A 16,263-nucleotide genomic window follows, 5' to 3' on the forward strand; every position below is an offset into this window, starting at 1 on the left:
CTGGAAGAAAAAACATCAAATAATTCAATAGAGAGGAAAGAAACGTGAATTTATGACATTTTTTTCTTTAAGAGTGAAAATATAAACGCTTCAGCATGTGGGTCGGCTGCAGTTCTATGCTGCATGTCTCTCCTCTTCTCTTTCTGCCTGTTTTCTTAACTTTAATTGAGATTTCCAGAAAGGCTACCAACACTTCTAAATCTGGCTTGATCAATGGCAGGCAGAGGTAAAAAGCTCAAATGGGTGAAATAGAGCAACTTTGCTGTTCAGCCTTCCTGTTGTCTGCTGAATGTCTTGCTCTTTCTTGCATTCTCTGAAAAATACATTTTCAATTTTTAATCTAAATTATTTAATAGAAAATTCAGCTTGAGAACCTGTAATACATAGGCACACTGCTACTTCACACACCATTGGCTGGAACCATTTATGTTCCTCTAAGCTGATTGGCTGAACCCCAAGAAAGGCTATAAGTACCATAGCTTTTAGCTTGTAGTGTTAAGTTGGTTGCATATTGCAATGCATATGAGTGTGTGAGTATGGATGTATATATGTAGACATATGTAAATCCGGATAAAACTGAAAATTAATTAACCTGTTTATTTATTAATGAGGGTCCATCTGAAAATACTGAGTTTATAGAGAAGGAGTTCACACGTTTCTTACTTCTTCCTACTCCTTTTCAAGCATGTTTGGATTATTGTGGTGCAAAAATATGGGTTTTTTGGATCCCTTGTTCTTGTTAATGATTTTATACTATACTCAGATTTGGAATAAATAAATTAATAAATATTGGATTATTTGTGCTTGAAGTAACAAAATAGTTAGCTACAGTCATTTCTAGAGGCAGGTTTTGGAGATCTTAGCCTGGATGATGACTTTTTCTACTTTTAAAAAGTAGAAAAAAGGCAGTCAGGCAGGTCTGCTTGTACCTGAGTAGAATTTTTTAATATCTGTACCCACCTCTGCATGTCATCTGTGAACATGAGTATTAGCTTGTTTTCCATCAGGCAGGCATGTTTATGTATATTTTTTGGAAGCCAGCAGTTTGGCCAACACAGATCAGGTCACATTACAGGCTAATTCCTTAAAAAAAGCGTCTACTCCAGGAGTTGTGTGGACTGCTTTCTCTTATGTGGGACAGTTTCTGTATCCTAGATCCCTGTGAACTGAGGCACATTGTATTAACCTAATCAAAGGAATTTAGACCTTCTCGCAATAAGTGTTAGTAGGTCAATCTAGGTCAGATAAAGTAAATCCAAGCCTGAACAACCTTAAGAATCTTAAGGCCAGGCAAATCTTAATCCATTCTCAGAAATTCACGTGTTGGCTTTTATTCCAAGCATGTTTTAATGTTTTTTACAGTAACGTTGTTGACTTTCAACTATATAACTATAGTTGGGCACTTGATAGAAGATGGCTGTGGCTCTTTGTTGACCGGCAAAAATCAGCACCAAATCTCTGATGGCCCGGAAAGGATAAGTGGTCAGAGAAAATGACCTGATGAAGCAACTTAGTAATAATACTAGAAAATTCCTGAAGAAATTTAACTGGGGCCTGCCAAAGTGTGCCCGTCGGTTTGGACCCAGCGTTCTGATGCTAAGAATTTGCATCAATGCTAAAGAAACTGCAATGTAATCAATAGCATGTGGAGAATCACAAGAATGTTAAGTAAGCTGGACATGCAACATTCAGTATGATAAAGCAAGTGCATTAGCCAAAATGAGCAAATATGCTAATATAAGCATAAATACTTTCAGTAGCATGTGGGGTATCATTAGAATGTTTACTGTCATTTACTTACTCCATTAAGTATACTAAACATGGCTAATAAGTCTGAAAAATAGAAAATAGCTTATTTAAGCTAAAAGGCTAATGCTAATGAACTGCCTTGCTGCAAGGCAGTTCCTAACCTCGGATAAACAGATAATGCAGAATGATATCACTGCACGCCTCGCGTGATGCACTGTCCAGAGGGGCATTTTGAGGCTTTTATTTTGAAATTTGCAGTAAGCTTCATATTAAATGCCCACACTAATCCAATGTGTAAGAGTGCTTTGGATAAACCAGTCACATAAAGCCAAAAAGAGCAATTACATGATGTAAAAATTCCCAAGGCTTTTATTTTGAAATTTTTAAGCTTCATTTGAAAGGGTCAAAGTCATCCCATGTGTAACAGTCATTGGATTAAATCAGTCATATAACGCTCAAAAAAGCAATGACCTGATGTAAAAATTTTCAAGGGCTTTTATTTTGAAATTTTCAGTAAGCTTCATTTCAAAGGGCTAGACTCATCCCATGTGTAACAGTGACAGGGTTAAATTAGTTATATACAGCCCATAGCAGCAAGTTTTCTAAAGGCCATCTCAGTCCTCCTCTGTTTTAACTGAACTAGTAGTTCAACTACAGTGATGCGTGATTTGAAGTCCTCAGCAGCTCTCCCTGCTCTGGGTTCCGTTGCCATGGTAAATAATCCTCTCTGCCAGCTGTGAGTGAGACATCCAGGGGAGACAATTCTCTGTTTGAGCCAGCCAGTTTGACTAAAAAGCATGGCAAAAAACTGTTTCCGTTCGGGAACCGTAATACATATTGGAAAACCGTTTGAAGCTTATGAGACGGCTATTTGTCGTCTCACATAGTCACGCCATTCATATCTGTCCCTCAATCACAGTATTAACAGCGATGAGATAAAAAAGTGTGTGCCAAGGTCTGAAATTTATCAGAAATACATGGAAGTGAATCAGTGAGATCTGTCTGCTACCCTGGCGCATGACTTTGCTCTGAAGCACCTGGAGAGAAAACTGTAAGCGCTAGATAATTTTTGAAAACATTTGACCGGAGCAGGCACGCGTATCAATGTCATGACCAAGTTTGATACCAATCATGCAATATTTGTGAGCGTGAGGGCGAGTTAAAAAATGATTTGGGGTCGAAATTTCACTCTGACTCTCACTCTAGCGGAGCGGCCTTCACACTCTGATTTTTCCAAAAATCAAAAACTTTGGGTCGCTTAGAAAGAAGTTGTGGACAAACCATAATACATATTGACGTGCTGTCTTCACTTTAAAAGAGATCACGGACGTATCTACAAAATGAAGTTTGAATGGCGTCTCTACATAAGGTTATGACGACACAGAAAATCCTCAAAAATAGGGTATTTTCAGGATTTACTGGTTGCCTCGTCCCCTTGACGACGAGACTTGCACCTGGTGAGCTCGTTAGTGATTTTGGGGTCGTTTTTTGCTTTTTTCGTCGCCATGGTAACTCCAAATCCCACCAAAAGTAATAGCTCCCTTCCCGGGAACGAGCCGCACGTTTTGATACCACTTTTGTGGGTGGGCTCGCAGCGGTACGAGCCGCATTAACGGTAACGGAAGAACTAGAAAATTCCTGAAGAAATTTAACTGGGGCCTGCCAAAGTGTGCCCGTCGGTTTGGACCCAGCGTTCTGATGCTAACAATTTGCATCAATGCTAAAGAAAGCTGCAATGTAATCAATACAATCAATAGAATCACAATAATGTTAAGTAAACTGGACATGCACCATTCAGTATGATAAAGTAAGTGTATTAGCTAAAATGAGCAAATATGCTAATGTTAGCGTGAATGCTCTCTGTAGCATGTGGGATATTATTAGAATGTTCTCTGTAATTTACTTAATTCCTTCAGAATACTAAACATGGCAGATAAGTAAGAAAAATAGGTAATAGCTTATTTAAGCTAAAAGGCTAATGCTAATGAACTGCCTTGCTGTGCAAGGCAGTTCCCTAACCTGGGATAAACAGATAATGCAGAATGATATCACTGCACCGCCTCCGGTGGTGCACTGTCCAGAGGGGCATTTTGAGGCTTTTATTTTGAAATTTGCAGTAAGCTTCATATTAAATGCCCACACTAATCCAATGTGTAAGAGTGCTTTGGATAAACCAGTCACATAAAGCCAAAAAGAGCAATTACATGATGTAAAAATTCCCAAGGCTTTTATTTTGAAATTTTTGTTAAGCTTCATTTGAAAGGGTCAAAGTCATCCCATGTGTAACAGTCATTGGATTAAATCAGTCATATAACGCTCAAAAAAGCAATGACCTGATGTAAAAATTTTCAAGGGCTTTTATTTTGAAATTTTCAGTAAGCTTCATTTCAAAGGGCCAAACTCATCCCATGTGTAACAGTGACAGGGTTAAATTAGTTATATACAGCCCATAGCAGCAAGTTTTTCTAAAGGCCAGCTCAGTCCTCCTCTGTTTTAACTGAACTAGTAGTTCGAACTACAGTGATGCGTATTTGTAGTCCTCAGCAAATCTCCCTGCTCTGGGTTCCGTTGCCATGGTAAATAATCCTCTCTGCCAGCTGTGAGTGAGACATCCAGGGGGAGACAATTCTCTGTTTGAGCCAGCCAGTTTGACTAAAAAAAGCATTGCAAAAAACTGTTTCCCGTTCGGGAACCGTAATACATATTCGAAAACCGTTTGAAGCATATGAGAGGGCTATTTGTCGTCTCACATAGTCCCGCCATTCATATCTCTACCTCACTCACAGTATTAACAGCAATGAGATAAAAAAAGTGTGTGCCAAGGTCTGAAATTTTTCAGAAATACATGGAAGTGAATCAGTGAGATCTGTCTGCTACCCTGGCGCATGACTTTGCTCTGAAGCACCTGGAGAGAAAACTGTAAGCGCTAGATAATTTTTGAAAACATTTGACCGGAGCAGGCACGCGTATCAATGTCATGACCAAGTTTGATACCAATCATGCAATATTTGTGAGCGTGAGGGCGAGTTAAAAAATGATTTGGGGTCAAAATGTCGCTCTGACTCTCACTCTAGCGGAGCGGCCTTCACACTCTGATTTTTCCAAAAATCAAAAACTTTGGGTCGCTTAGAAAGTTGTGGACAAACCATAATACATATTGACGTGCTGTCTTCACTTTAAAAGAGATCACGGACGTATCTACAAAATGAAGTTTGAATGGCGTTTCTACATAAAGTTATGACGACACAGAAAATCCTCAAAAATAGGGTATTTTCAGGATTTACTGGTTGCCTCGTCCCCTTGACGACGAGAGATGCACCTGGTGAGCTCGTTAGTGATTTTGGGGTCGTTTTTTGCTTTTTACGTCGCCATGGTAACTCCAAAGCCCACCAAAAGTAATAGCTCCCCTCCCGGGAACGAGCCGCACGTTTTGATACCACTTTTGTGGGTGGGCTCGCAGCGGTACGAGCCGCATTAACGGTAACGGAAGAATAATAAATAATACGTACTAGAAAATTCCTGAAGAAATTTAACTGGGGCCTGCCAAAGTGTGCCCGTCGGTTTGGACCCAGCGTTCTGATGCTAAGAATTACCATCAATGCTAAAGAAAGCTGCAATGTAATCAATAGCATGTGGAGAATCACAAGAATGTTAAGTAAGCTGGACATGCAACATTCAGTATGATAAAGTAAGTGTATTAGCTAAAATGAGCAAATATGCTAATATAAGCATAAATACTGTCAGTAGCATGTGGGGTATCATTAGAATGTTTACTGTCATTTACTTACTCCATTAAGTATACTAAACATGGCTAATAAGTCTGAAAAATAGAAAATAGCTTATTTAAGCTAAAAGGCTAATGCTAATGAACTGCCTTGCTGCGCAAGGCAGTTCCCTAACCTCGGATAAACAGATAATGCAGAATGATATCACTGCACCGCCTCCGGCGGTGCACTGTCCAGAGGGGCATTTTGAGGCTTTTATTTTGAAATTTGCAGTAAGCTTCATATTAAATGCCCACACTAATCCAATGTGTAAGAGTGCTTTGGATAAACCAGTCACATAAAGCCAAACAGAGCAATTACATGATGTAAAAATTCCCAAGGCTTTTATTTTAAAAATTTTGTTAAGCTTCATTTGAAAGGGTCAAAGTCATCCCATGTGTAACAGTCATTGGATTAAATCAGTCATATAACGCTCAAAAAAGCAATGACCTGATGTAAAAATTTTCAAGGGCTTTTATTTTGAAATTTTCAGTAAGCTTCATTTCAAAGGGCTAGACTCATCCCATGTGTAACAGTGACAGGGTTAAATTAGTTATATACAGCCCATAGCAGCAAGTTTTTCTAAAGGCCAGCTCAGTCCTCCTCTGTTTTAACTGAACTAGTAGTTCGAACTACAGTGATGCGTATTTGTAGTCCTCAGCAGCTCTCCCTGCTCTGGGTTCCGTTGCCATGGTAAATAATCCTCTCTGCCAGCTGTGAGTGAGACATCCAGGGGGAGACAATTCTCTGTTTGAGCCAGCCAGTTTGACTAAAAAAAGCATTGCAAACAACTGTTTCCCGTTCGGGAACCGTAATACATATTCGAAAACCGTTTGAAGCATATGAGAGGGCTATTTGTCTCACATAGTCCCGCCATTCATATCTCTACCTCACTCACAGTATTAACAGCGATGAGATAAAAAAGTGTGTGCCAAGGTCTGTAATTTTTCAGAAATACATGGAAGTGAATCAGTGAGATCTGTCTGCTACCCTGGCGCATGACTTTGCTCTGAAGCACCTGGAGAGAAAACTGTAAGCGCTAGATAATTTTTGAAAACATTTGACCGGAGCAGGCACGCGTATCAATGTCATGACCAAGTTTGATACCAATCATGCAATATTTGTGAGCGTGAGGGCGAGTTAAAAAATGATTTGGGGTCAAAATGTCGCTCTGACTCTCACTCTAGAGGAGCAGCCTTCACACTCTGATTTTTCCAAAAATCAAAAACTTTGGGTCGCTTAGAAAGAAGTTGTGGACAAACCATAATACATATTGACGTGCTGTCTTCACTTTAAAAGAGATCACGGACGTATCTACAAAATGAAGTTTGAATGGCGTTTCTACATGAAGTTATGACGACACAGAAAATCCTCAAAAATAGGGTATTTTCAGGATTTACTGGTTGCCTCGTCCCCTTGACGACGAGACTTGCACCTGGTGAGCTCGTTAGTGATTTTGGGGTCGTTTTTTGCTTTTTACGTCGCCATGGTAACTCCAAAGCCCACCAAAAGTAATAGCACACCTCCCGGGATCGAGCCGCACGTTTTGATACCACATTTGTGGGTGGGCTCAGATCACGGTGACGGAAGAATAAGTTAAGAAAAAATTCCTGAAGAAATTTAACTGGGGCCTGCCAAAGTGTGCCCGTCGGTTTGGACCCAGCGTTCTGATGCTAAGAATTACCATCAATGCTAAAGAAAGCTGCAATGTAATCAATAGCATGTGGAGAATCACAAGAATGTTAAGTAAGCTGGACATGCAACATTCAGTATGATAAAGTAAGTGTATTAGCTAAAATGAGCAAATATGCTAATGTAAGCATAAATACTTTCAGTAGCATGTGGGGTATCATTAGAATGTTTACTGTCATTTACTTACTCCATTAAGTATACTAAACATGGCTAATAAGTCTGAAAAATAGAAAATAGCTTATTTAAGCTAAAAGGCTAATGCTAATCAACTGCCTTGCTGCGCAAGGCAGTTCCCTAACCTGGGATAAACAGATAATGCAGAATGATATCACTGCACCGCCTCCGGCGGTGCACTGTCCAGAGGGGCATTTTGAGGCTTTTATTTTGAAATTTGCAGTAAGCTTCATATTAAATGCCCACACTAATCCAATGTGTAAGAGTGCTTTGGATAAACCAGTCACATAAAGCCAAAAAGAGCAATTACATAATGTAAAAATTCCCAAGGCTTTTATTTTGAAATTTTTGTTAAGCTTCATTTGAAAGGGTCAAAGTCATCCCATGTGTAACAGTCATTGGATTAAATCAGTCATATAATGCTCAAAAAAGCAATGACCTGATGTACAAATTTTCAAGGGCTTTTATTTTGAAATTTTCAGTAATTTTGAAATTTTCAGTAAGCTTCATTTCAAAGGGCCAAACTCATTCCCTTGTGTAACAGTGACAGGGTTAAATTAGTTATATACAGCCCATAGCAGCAAGTTGTTCTAAAGGCCAGCTCAGTCCTCCTCTGTTTTAACTGAACTACTAGTTAGAACTACAGTGATGCGTATTTGTAGTCCTTAGCAGCTCTCCCTTCTCTGGGTTCCGTTGCCATGGTAAATAATCCTCTCTGCCAGCTGTGAGTGAAACATCCAGGGGGAGACAATTCTCTGTTTGAGCCAGCCAGTTTGACTAAAAAAAGCATTGCAAAAAACTGTTTCCCGTTCGGGAACCGTAATACATATTCGAAAACCGTTTGAAGCATATGAGAGGGCTATTTGTCGTCTCATATAGTCCCGCCATTCATATCTCTACCTCACTCACAGTATTAACAGCGATGAGATAAAAAAAGTGTGTGCCAAGGTCTGAAATTTTTCAGAAATACATGGAAGTGAATCAGTGAGATCTGTCTGCTACCCTGGCGCATGACTTTGCTCTGAAGCACCTGGAGAGAAAACTGTAAGCGCTAGATAATTTTTGAAAACATTTGACCGGAGCAGGCACGCGTATCAATGTCATGACCAAGTTTGATACCAATCATGCAATATTTGTGAGCGTGAGGGCGAGTTAAAAAATGATTTGGGGTCAAAATGTCGCTCTGACTCTCACTCTAGCGGAGCGGCCTTCACACTCTGATTTTTCCAAAAATCAAAAACTTTGGGTCGCTTAGAAAGAAGTTGTGGACAAACCATAATACATATTGACGTGCTGTCTTCACTTTAAAAGAGATCACGGACGTATCTACAAAATGAAGTTTGAATGGCGTTTCTACATAAAGTTATGACGACACAGAAAATCCTCAAAAATAGGGTATTTTCAGGATTTACTGGTTGCCTCATCCCCTTGACGACGAGAGATGCACCTGGTGAGCTCGTTAGTGATTTTGGGGTCGTTTTTTGCTTTTTACGTCGCCATGGTAACTCCAAATCCCACCAAAAGTAATAGCACACCTCACGGGATCGAGCCGCACGTTTTGATACCACTTTTGTGGGTGGGCTCGCAGCGGTACGAGCCGCATTCACGGTGACGGAAGAATAAGTTAAGAATAATAAAGAGACATTCTATTGGGTGTAGAACAATAGGTGCCTGCCATGCAATGCATGGAGGCAGTGACTGACTTGCTTCGCAAGTCAGTCACTGCTCTCCTTATGCATTGCTATGGGCAGGCCCCAATAATACGTATTAAAGAAACATTCTATTGGGTGTAGAACAATAGGTGCCTGCCATGCAATGCATGGAGGCAGTGACTGACTTGCTTCGCAAGTCAGTCACTGCTCTCCTTATGCATTGCTATGGGCAGGCCCCAATAATAAATAATACGTATTAAAGAAACATTCTATTGGGTGTAGAACAATAGGTGCCTGCCATGCAATGCATGGAGGCAGTGACTGACTTGCTTCGCAAGTCAGTCACTGCTCTCCTTATGCATTGCTATGGGCAGGCCCCAATTATTTCTAAGAAAAGTAGAAGTAGGAAACAAATACTAATAGCAGTAATTGGAGTCATTTCATATTTCCGAAACAGTTTCTTTTCAAATGAGCTTCTTCAAAAACAAGTGATTCTTTGAAAACATGTATTGCAATTGTATTAAGGGTATTGAAATAAAAATTGTGATATGAATTCATGTGATTTTTCAAAGCACTTTTAAACGCTCACTTTTAATCTTTGGCTTTTATCTTTGCTAAAGTTTGACATCTTAGTTTTTGATTAAGGCAGGATAATAAATCAATAACAAATATATTATTGTTATATGTCGCAATAGACACGTATCAATATCAATAGATAAGATGTCTCATAGAACTTTCAATAAATTCACCGAATTCCTGAACCGCACAGCATTCTGGGACATGCAGGCAGAGGAAAAGCTTTAGAAACGCAAACTCTCACGGCGAGCTAAGCGAGTTCAGTGGCATCCACAAACTCGCTCGCTCTTTGGTTACTTAGCAACAACATGTTGAGTAATTGCACAGCAGCAGTTTCAGGTTTCACTGCCAGGCCTTATAACTGATAAGAAAACAAAGAAAAACAAACAATGGCGCGGAGGGAGAGGAGAAAATAAAAACAATGTAAAACAGAAACAGTAACATCACTAGTTTTGCAGTATTTTGTATGTTTAAAACAAAAAAAATCAATAATTATCAATATCGACCAACATGAAATATGACAGGTTTTTCAGTCACACCAGCCACCAGCCATGTTTTTAATGTTGACGCGTATGTTCAGTATTTTCTTCTACTTGCTTTCAGCTGTATTTTGGGGCGACATCGCCTTGGACGAGGAGGACCTGCAGATGTTCCATATCGACAGAACGATAGACCTCAAACAACACACACATGTGCGTTCACATTCCCGACAGGGACACACTTCAGGTGAGCGCCTTCTTCCAAACTGACTCACTCTGTTCAGCAGCTGTCGTATAGAAGCATGAAAGTAGACAAATATTAGATTATGTTATGAGTGTGTCTCTGTGTTTTTGACTTTTTTTGCATGTCATCTGTAATCAGGAGGCCTTGGGGAACATGAAGATGTGAAGAGAGGATCGTTATACCTTTTGCTGGAGAGAATACGTGGATTTGGCTTTGGTATGCAACCTGAAATTCACCCTTATTTTACAGAGGGATACATTTAGTTCTCTTTTGTACCTTTAACAAGTTAGTATCCATAAGACTGGAAGCTGTCATAACATGTTTTTCATTGTAAAATGATAAACCAGATTTGGATGGGCAGCAACATCATAAGTTCTAACATCATAAGTAATGCCTGTCCTATCCAGCTCTAATTGGCAAGTACCTGGTAAAACTGTCCGTCATCTGAGCTTATAATAGGAGCTACGTCTCTATGATATGCTGGTAAAAACATTAAAGGGTTAACATAGGAGTCATGTTGTGATGACTTCCTGTAGGCGGAGTTTCACAAAGAGCAGGAGTTTTTAAAGGCCCAATTTCAAGGTGTTAAATTACAAAGTCAATTTTCTTTTTAGGGATATTTGATATATGAAGTATTTCTATAACTAGAAGTGACATAGTTACTTGATTGTGCTACAAAATGCCACTGTATGTCTGGAAAATACACAATATTGCCCCTTTAAGGATTTGCTAAAAACATGCTCATTTTTATTATGTCTTGATGGAAAAACTTTTGAACTGTAATATTTAATAACATGTAATAATAAAATAACGGCTTTTCTTGCTTCACTCTATATCAGACTACATCCCAAAGAATGAAAGCAAGAGAGCTGCCAGTTCAAAAAGCCAAACCTGGAAAGGTGGGAGTCCTAGTGAGGCGGCGAAGAGCCGTGTTCCTCGAGCGGCCACATCCCGAGCTGAAAGGATCTGGCCCGGGGGAGTCATCCCCTACGTCATTGGAGGAAACTTCACTGGTAACAACTCCGCTCAGCCGCTTAACCCTCGCCACGCAGCCGCGGTAATGCACACTTAATTGTGTAAAGGTAGGATGTAAAATGTGTGTGTTTAGGTAGTCAGAGGGCCATGTTCAAGCAGGCCATGCGTCACTGGGAGAAACAGACGTGTGTAACTTTCATTGAAAAGACGGATGAGGAAAGCTACATCGTCTTCACCTACAGACCCTGCGGGTAAGACTGGAAGACTTTGTATATCTTGGATTGTGTGCGTGGCTCTGTGTGTGTGCGTGTGTGTGTACCCAGGGTTCACTAGTGACCTTGTCACAGTGAGAGACGATATGGTCACTCAACAATGGCTTTGCTTTCCTTCCTGTCCTGCTCCTGTTTCCCCATCTCACCAATCACGGGGCTCGGTTTTAAGTGTTTGTATGTTCGGCCAGTTCTTTTGTTCCGACTCGGCAGAAGTGCATTGTTCTGTCGAGTGGCAGCACGGTGGGGTCAGAGTGTGTTTGGACAGCAGTGACACTTCACTCACTGGATGTTGTGAGTCGTGATTCTTTACAGTGACTGAGGATATTAGGGTTTATTGTATCAAATAAAAAGTAAAATGGTGAGCAGGCAGCTGGAAAGCAGGACATCCAGCGCTGTGTACCTAATCATAGAAATACTTCCTTTAATTAGGAAGTGTTGATGTTTGTGAGAGAACTACCAAAGCCTCATCCTAATTCTTATGATTTAAATTTTAATCTATTTAGCTCCACTGGTAAATATTGTATCTGTTTTTCTATGTTATCTATCCGTGCTTGTGTTGCAACCTGGCTCCTGATCCTCACCATGCAATCAGCTCACTGGATAACTTTAATCAGATTTGTTGGCCTGGCACTGATGACTGTAATAATCAGGAAAAACAATTTAATTAGTTTCTCTGTTCAGTCTTACAAGTGATTATTCATGTAAGCTTAGAAAACTGCAGTTTTACGGTATTAATATGATTAATTATGAGCTTTCCAGTATGTTCATGAGTTTACTGTTGACTAACTGCATCCCTATCACTGCATTTTATCCCCCCAAACTTCTCACTACTAAACCTGTGTTTAAATGCCTCCCTGCTGTGAACTTCATACCAATCCATTACAGGTGTTGTTCCTACGTGGGTCGCCGTGGCAACGGACCCCAGGCCATTTCCATAGGGAAGAACTGCGACAAGTTTGGCATCGTGGTGCACGAGCTGGGCCACGTCATCGGCTTCTGGCACGAACACACTCGGCCCGACCGTGACGATCATGTGACCATAATCCGGGATAACATCCAGCTGGGTGAGACTCATTACCGCAGAGACACTAACGTCTCAGGGCCGCTCAGGGTGCCGCCTATTTATAGGCAACCCCAGCGGTCACAGGAGACAGGCACGGCTTGCCTCGGGTTCACGCTCACGCCTGGGTTCCAGCAGGAAGTGTGAATGGATCTCCTAATGACTGTGAAGTCCCCGAGACGACCGTCTGTCACATTTCCACAAACACACCTCTGCTCTGTCACACAGTCAGACAGCATCAAATTACTGGGCAGCAGATTTATTTAGAAGCATCACCGCTTTCAATCTCGCCAATTGTCCTCTTTTGCTCTGCTGTGAGAGAAGTTTGACTGACTGGTCATCTCTGCACATTTGCAGTTAACAAAAGTCACCCCACTGTTTCCAACTCACAGACTTTCTTACCATATTTAGCAACATTTCAGACAAAACAAAATCAGACTTTCATAGTTTTAAATAAATTTTTGCGCTATTTCAGGAAAACCACATTAAAACATCTCACTTAAACTCGATCATTATTGGAGGTTAGCTGTGATAAAAGTGTTTTGGATGATCTTATGATTAACTTTGATCTAACATTTCTAAGATTTGACAATCGAGTATTAGCTCTGTTTGGTGAAAATGTATCCACGTGTGTGCAGGTCAGGAATATAATTTCCTGAAGATGGAGCCAGGGGAGGTGAACTCTCTTGGAGAAGCGTACGACTTCGACAGCATCATGCACTACGCCAGGAACACCTTCTCACGGTAACAGCTGCAGCGTCTTGGCAGCTCCATGGTTTGTTTTTGCAGCAGCATGTAGCCTTTACAAAAACCTTTTTTATATACCGTATACATTTGTTAAACCTGCCCTACAACAAAATGATAATTTGAACAAATGTGTAAAAGCATTTTTTTTTGTAAAAGTTAAATCCTGCAGATTTAAGACAGAATATATTTTTTGTGTAGAAGTGCCATGTTTTGGTTGAATGTAAATTAAATCCTTAAAAATAATTTCCCCCCATACTTTATGTTGTTTTATTATCTGTTAAAAAATGTATGTTTAATTTCCTATTAGAATCAAAAACATTTATACAAATTTGAAATCTAAAAGTGCCAGTGGTATGAATAATTCTGGGCTGTATAAGATTCAATTCCCTGCAAAAGCAATGCTATGTTGAAGTTGGACTCTAATGAACGAAGCGCTGCTGCACTGATATGGATTCCAATAAATGTTCTCAGTTCCTGAAATTAGAGGATTTTTAATTTTTTTTTTTACCCAAACACCTTGTATTATGCCGTCCTGATGACACATTTATGTTCTGTGGGGCGAAATTGAAAGTTTGCTCTCTTCCCTGCAGTGGGATGTTCCTCGACACAATACTTCCATCCAGGGACGAGAACGGCGTCCGGCCAGCTATCGGCCAGAGAACCAGGCTCAGCAAGGGAGACATTGCACAGGCAAGGAAGCTGTATAGATGTCCAGGTATTGATGCATTTATGATGTTATTGTGTGTTTGGGTTTATGAACGTGTTTATTGTTTTCAGCAGGAAAGCAAAAGATAATGGCGCTTATTAATCTGTTGCACCTTTAACACAAAGTCCTCCTGTCTCTGAGGCACAGAGGTGGAATGTAGCAATCTGTTTTTCCACATGACCTTTCCAGTTCGTCTTCACACATCTCTAACACACACACGCATACACGCATACATGCAGGCTTATTCATACATTCAGTTCTTGAGCACACCCGTACAGATCTGGCGTCATTCTGCTCCCTGGTGAGGAGTTTCTGACATGATCTGGAGCCGATCACTGAGCCGGGGTGCAACGCTGGAAATGCTGTTTGTTAATGGTACCGAAGCTCTCAGCCCACACACACCCACACACGCAGTCATATTTTCATGTCTTGGGGAGACTTTACATTGACTTCCATTCATTTTCTACAGCCGACTCCTTTCTTCATCCTTAATCCTATCCCTAATCATCACATACCTAACCCCTAACCCAAAAATAGCATTTCCTCTCATGGGGAACAAGAACATGTCCCCACAAGGAGAAGTGGTCCCTACAATCCCACACTGTAGACAGAAATAGGATTCAAAAACCTAATAGTGCACACACACACACACACACACGCACACACCCCCACACACACAAACGCACACACGTTATAAACAACAGCTGTGCTTTCATTTGCCATGTAAATGCACAATTTGACATTTAGAAAATAAATCTCCTCAAATGAATCACTGCAATTTCTAAAAAAAATTCTTGTTTGTAGCTAGAAACGCTTTGGCGCTAGGAGGAGGTGTTTTTTTTTGACCATATTGAAATTGCAAAACTGCATTGTACACATTTTTCTACATCAAGTGAGTCACATGACCAACAACTGCATCTTGCCACTGGTGAAAACCACAAAGAAGACGATAGCAGGAAGTAGTTGGAGGATGATGTCGCAGCATAATTTTTAACATCTTATTATGGAAATAAACTTTAGTTACATGTGATTTTACTTGTTTTTCTTATTTAATTGAAACGCTACACACTGCAAAATAGTGTTTTTTTTTTACATTAGCGGAATATTGACAGTTTTGCGCACATTTGTAATAGAAACGCAGCTAATGATGCAGTATTAAATGATAAGCTGCATCTTTATTGTGTTTTGTGCAATGATTAATACTTTCCTTGTTGATTTATGCTCTGCTTGAATATTATGTCATCCATAAATAGCAAGTTCAAACAAATGTGTCTCAGTGGAAGCTATAAATTGATATAATACTGACAATGTATAAATGTATCCCAGCTGGAAACAGATACAACTTGAACCTCATAAGGTCATACTAGGGCGCTACCATATCCACTGACAGATGAACAGAGCCCCAGGGCATTGTGGGGGAAAAAGACAGCATGGATGATGGGACAGGAGGGGCACGTTTGGCTAACTTCCTTTTGAGAGACGGCAGCAGCGTTTCGCTCCGAATGAAAACCAACAACGGTCAGATCATTTGCCCAGAGTGCCCGACTCAGCTGTTTTACATTTGTCCGATGTCCACAGAGTGGCCAATTACAAGACGCATATAGTATGTCTTCACATCCAGTAAATTACCGTTTTACAGAGGAATGTTGAGTTCAGAACACAAACAGCCAAGCCGCTGACGCTCAACTTCCTTCTGGGTGCGTTGCAGCTTGTGGGGAAACCCTCCAGGAATCAACCGGTAACTTCTCCTCACCTGGTTACCCCAACGGATACCCCTCATACACTCACTGTGTCTGGAGAATATCTGTCACTCCTGGAGAAAAGGTGTGCACACACACACACACAGACACACACCAAAGCACAGTAAAAATTAGAGCGTGATGACAGATTGATGCTGTCTTCTTTCACTGCTCTGTCACTGACGCTAACGTCTAGAGTAACTAAAGAATCTTTCATTTGTTCCTCCAGATTGTTCTCAACTTCACCACTATGGACGTGTATAAAAGCAGTGTGTGCTGGTATGATTACATCGAGGTCCGGGATGGATACTGGAGGAAAGCTCCGCTGCTCGGTAAGATCTGTGTGAGAGAGACAGGAACTGGAGCCAATTTTTTTCAGATGTAATAAAATTTGTCTAAGCTCCTGAAGAAACAATGACTTTACAGCCAAAAAC

At 40.5% G+C, this 16,263-nt stretch overlaps 1 protein-coding gene across 1 annotated transcript in view; it reads left to right on the forward strand.

The window, feature by feature from the left end:
- The window catches only part of tll1 (tolloid-like 1), a 72,112-nt gene that overhangs the window by 35,884 nt on the left and 19,965 nt on the right, over positions 1 to 16,263 (forward strand). The window contains exons 3-11 of the mRNA XM_044115757.1: positions 10,211 to 10,333; positions 10,469 to 10,546; positions 11,170 to 11,343; positions 11,439 to 11,556; positions 12,463 to 12,641; positions 13,276 to 13,381; positions 13,975 to 14,099; positions 15,799 to 15,914; positions 16,059 to 16,161. Of these exons, the coding sequence (XP_043971692.1) occupies positions 10,211 to 10,333; positions 10,469 to 10,546; positions 11,170 to 11,343; positions 11,439 to 11,556; positions 12,463 to 12,641; positions 13,276 to 13,381; positions 13,975 to 14,099; positions 15,799 to 15,914; positions 16,059 to 16,161 (1,122 nt within the window). The remainder of the gene's footprint in view (positions 1 to 10,210; positions 10,334 to 10,468; positions 10,547 to 11,169; positions 11,344 to 11,438; positions 11,557 to 12,462; positions 12,642 to 13,275; positions 13,382 to 13,974; positions 14,100 to 15,798; positions 15,915 to 16,058; positions 16,162 to 16,263) is intronic.

The sequence above is a fragment of the Gambusia affinis genome, linkage group LG04, assembly GCF_019740435.1.
Source record: "Gambusia affinis linkage group LG04, SWU_Gaff_1.0, whole genome shotgun sequence".
Classification (NCBI taxonomy): Eukaryota; Metazoa; Chordata; class Actinopteri; order Cyprinodontiformes; family Poeciliidae; genus Gambusia; species Gambusia affinis.